General features: G+C 49.4%; 1 protein-coding gene across 1 annotated transcript; it reads left to right on the forward strand.

Moving 5' to 3' along the window:
* Positions 1-887: 887 nt before the first annotated feature.
* Positions 888-1307, forward strand: LOC125532437 (putative ripening-related protein 6). The gene has a single exon (XM_048696497.1). It carries the CDS (start codon positions 888-890, stop codon positions 1305-1307), a length of 420 nt encoding a protein of 139 aa, XP_048552454.1.
* Positions 1308-2050: the final 743 nt, after the last annotated feature.

Below are 2050 nucleotides of genomic sequence, written 5' to 3' on the forward strand. Positions count from 1 at the left end.
TGAGCCGGGAGTAAAGGGGAGCCTTTGGTCCCGGTTCAAGCCACCAACCGGGACCAATGGTGGTGGGCTAGGAGCGAGGCCCATTGGTCCTGGTTCATCCCACCAACCGGGACCAAAAGGTCCAGATGAACCGGGACCAATGGCCCACGTGGCCCGGCCGGCCCCCTGGGCTCATGAACCGGGACCAATGCCCACATTGGTCCCGGTTCTGGACTGAACCGGGACTAATGGGCTGACCCGGCCTGAACCAAAGCCCTGTTTTCTACTAGTGTAACATCACACATATTAAGAAAAGATGAGTCTATAATCTGATAAATGAAGTGATGCATGACACAACACATAGGTTACTACCCACCGTGGAGGTAGTAACATAGAGTAGTAACATACGCATGTTACTACTCTAAGTTACTTCTCACTGTGACTAATCTAATGCCTAGCACTCCCTGACCAGGTGTATTTCTTGTTAATTAATACCTAAATTACTACACGCACTAGTCTCGGTCTTGCCCTCGATCATCTTAATTTGTAGTGAAATATTAATTAGCTTGAACTTGGATTGCAGTACTCCATCGTTTTTTGGGCATATGAGATCCAAAAACATGCGTGGTCTTAACAATGAGAAGATATACTACTGCGAGGGAAGAATCATTAGATATACTACGAGGGAAGAATCCTTGTTTTGTCTGCAGGCTCTGTGATGAGCCACACGAGGGCGGCATGCACATCACGTGTGTGATTACGTACATAGCTTTGTCCCAGGCTGCAACGCGAGCCTACATAAAGCCCTTCAACCAACAGCCTTGAGAGAAAGCAAAGCACACAGGGAGGGCAACGGCAAGCTAAGCTAGCTTATAAACGCAAGCAGGAGCTTTTATCGCTGAATCACCATGGCGAGCACTAGCATGGCGGTGGTAATCCTTGGCATCCTTGTGTTCCTGCAGGTGTCCGGCGCGGCTGGGTGGGCCATGGACCAGCCGGCGGCGATGTCATTGAACGGCTTCCAGCAAGGAGAAGAGGGCGGGCCGGCGGCGCGCGACGGCCCGTGCGACGGCCAGTATCACAGCGACAACCTCTTCCTGGTGGCGCTGACCACGGCGTGGTATGAGAATGGCGCCCGGTGCGGGAAGCTGATCAGCGTCAATAGCTCGAACGGGCGATCCCATGAGGCTAGGGTCGTGGATGAGTGCGGTACTGATAACGGCTGCCGCACCGATGAGATCAGCACGTCCGTGGCTGTGTGGGAGGCACTTGGGCTCGATACCAGCGTCGGCGAGGTATCCGTCACCTGGTCGGACGTAATCTGGTAAATCTGAGTCATCTGGTTTTAACTTCAATAATGTGCATGCGTACATGCATGTTGTGTGCGTATAATCTATTTTACGTACCAAGTGTCAATCGGTGTGAAGTTCGTAATGGTACTATTAGTCTGTTTGAAACGATCTCAGTTTGCAATAATAATGTGCTTCCTTTTGTGAGTTTGCTTTATATGTATTTCTCCCCTTTGTAATTATTCTCCCAAATTCGCTACTTTTATTTTCCTTTAAAGCATAAATAATGAAGGCAGTATTCCTACAACTTCAAAGAATAAAAATCCACCTAACGCCTCTTGACCTTCTGATTGAAGTGATGAAGATCGATAGCCTCCGGCGTGCCTACCTTTGGGCAGGTTGTGATAATGTGACCGGCGGAAAGTGCAAGTTTAATTGGGACCTTGTCTGCATGCCCAAGATTTATGGTGGACTAGGAGTGCCAACCTCAGAAGTTTGCGATTGCGCTACGCTTGCGTTGGCTCTAGCACAAATGGGATGATCCACCTAAGACTTGGTCTGGCTCAGGAACGCGTTGTATTAGCAACGACAAAGATCTCTTCGCCGCTGCCACACGGGTGTGCATCGAAGATGGAAACAAAGCTAAGTTTTGGGTATCTCCATGGCTGGACGGCCTCCGGCCTAAAGACATTGCACCAAAGATTTTTGAGTTGTCAAAAAAGAAAACGTGCCTGGTCAGGAAAGCTCTTAACAATAACCTTTGGATCCGCCATATTGACACT

Source organism: Triticum urartu, unplaced genomic scaffold (assembly GCF_003073215.2).
Source record: "Triticum urartu cultivar G1812 unplaced genomic scaffold, Tu2.1 TuUngrouped_contig_9928, whole genome shotgun sequence".
NCBI lineage: Eukaryota > Viridiplantae > Streptophyta > Magnoliopsida > Poales > Poaceae > Triticum > Triticum urartu.

What these genes read in the sequence shown, in the direction of transcription:
- LOC125532437 (XM_048696497.1), top strand. Translation starts at nt 888, where the DNA reads ATGGCGAGCACTAGCATGGCGGTGGTAATCCTTGGCATCCTTGTGTTC.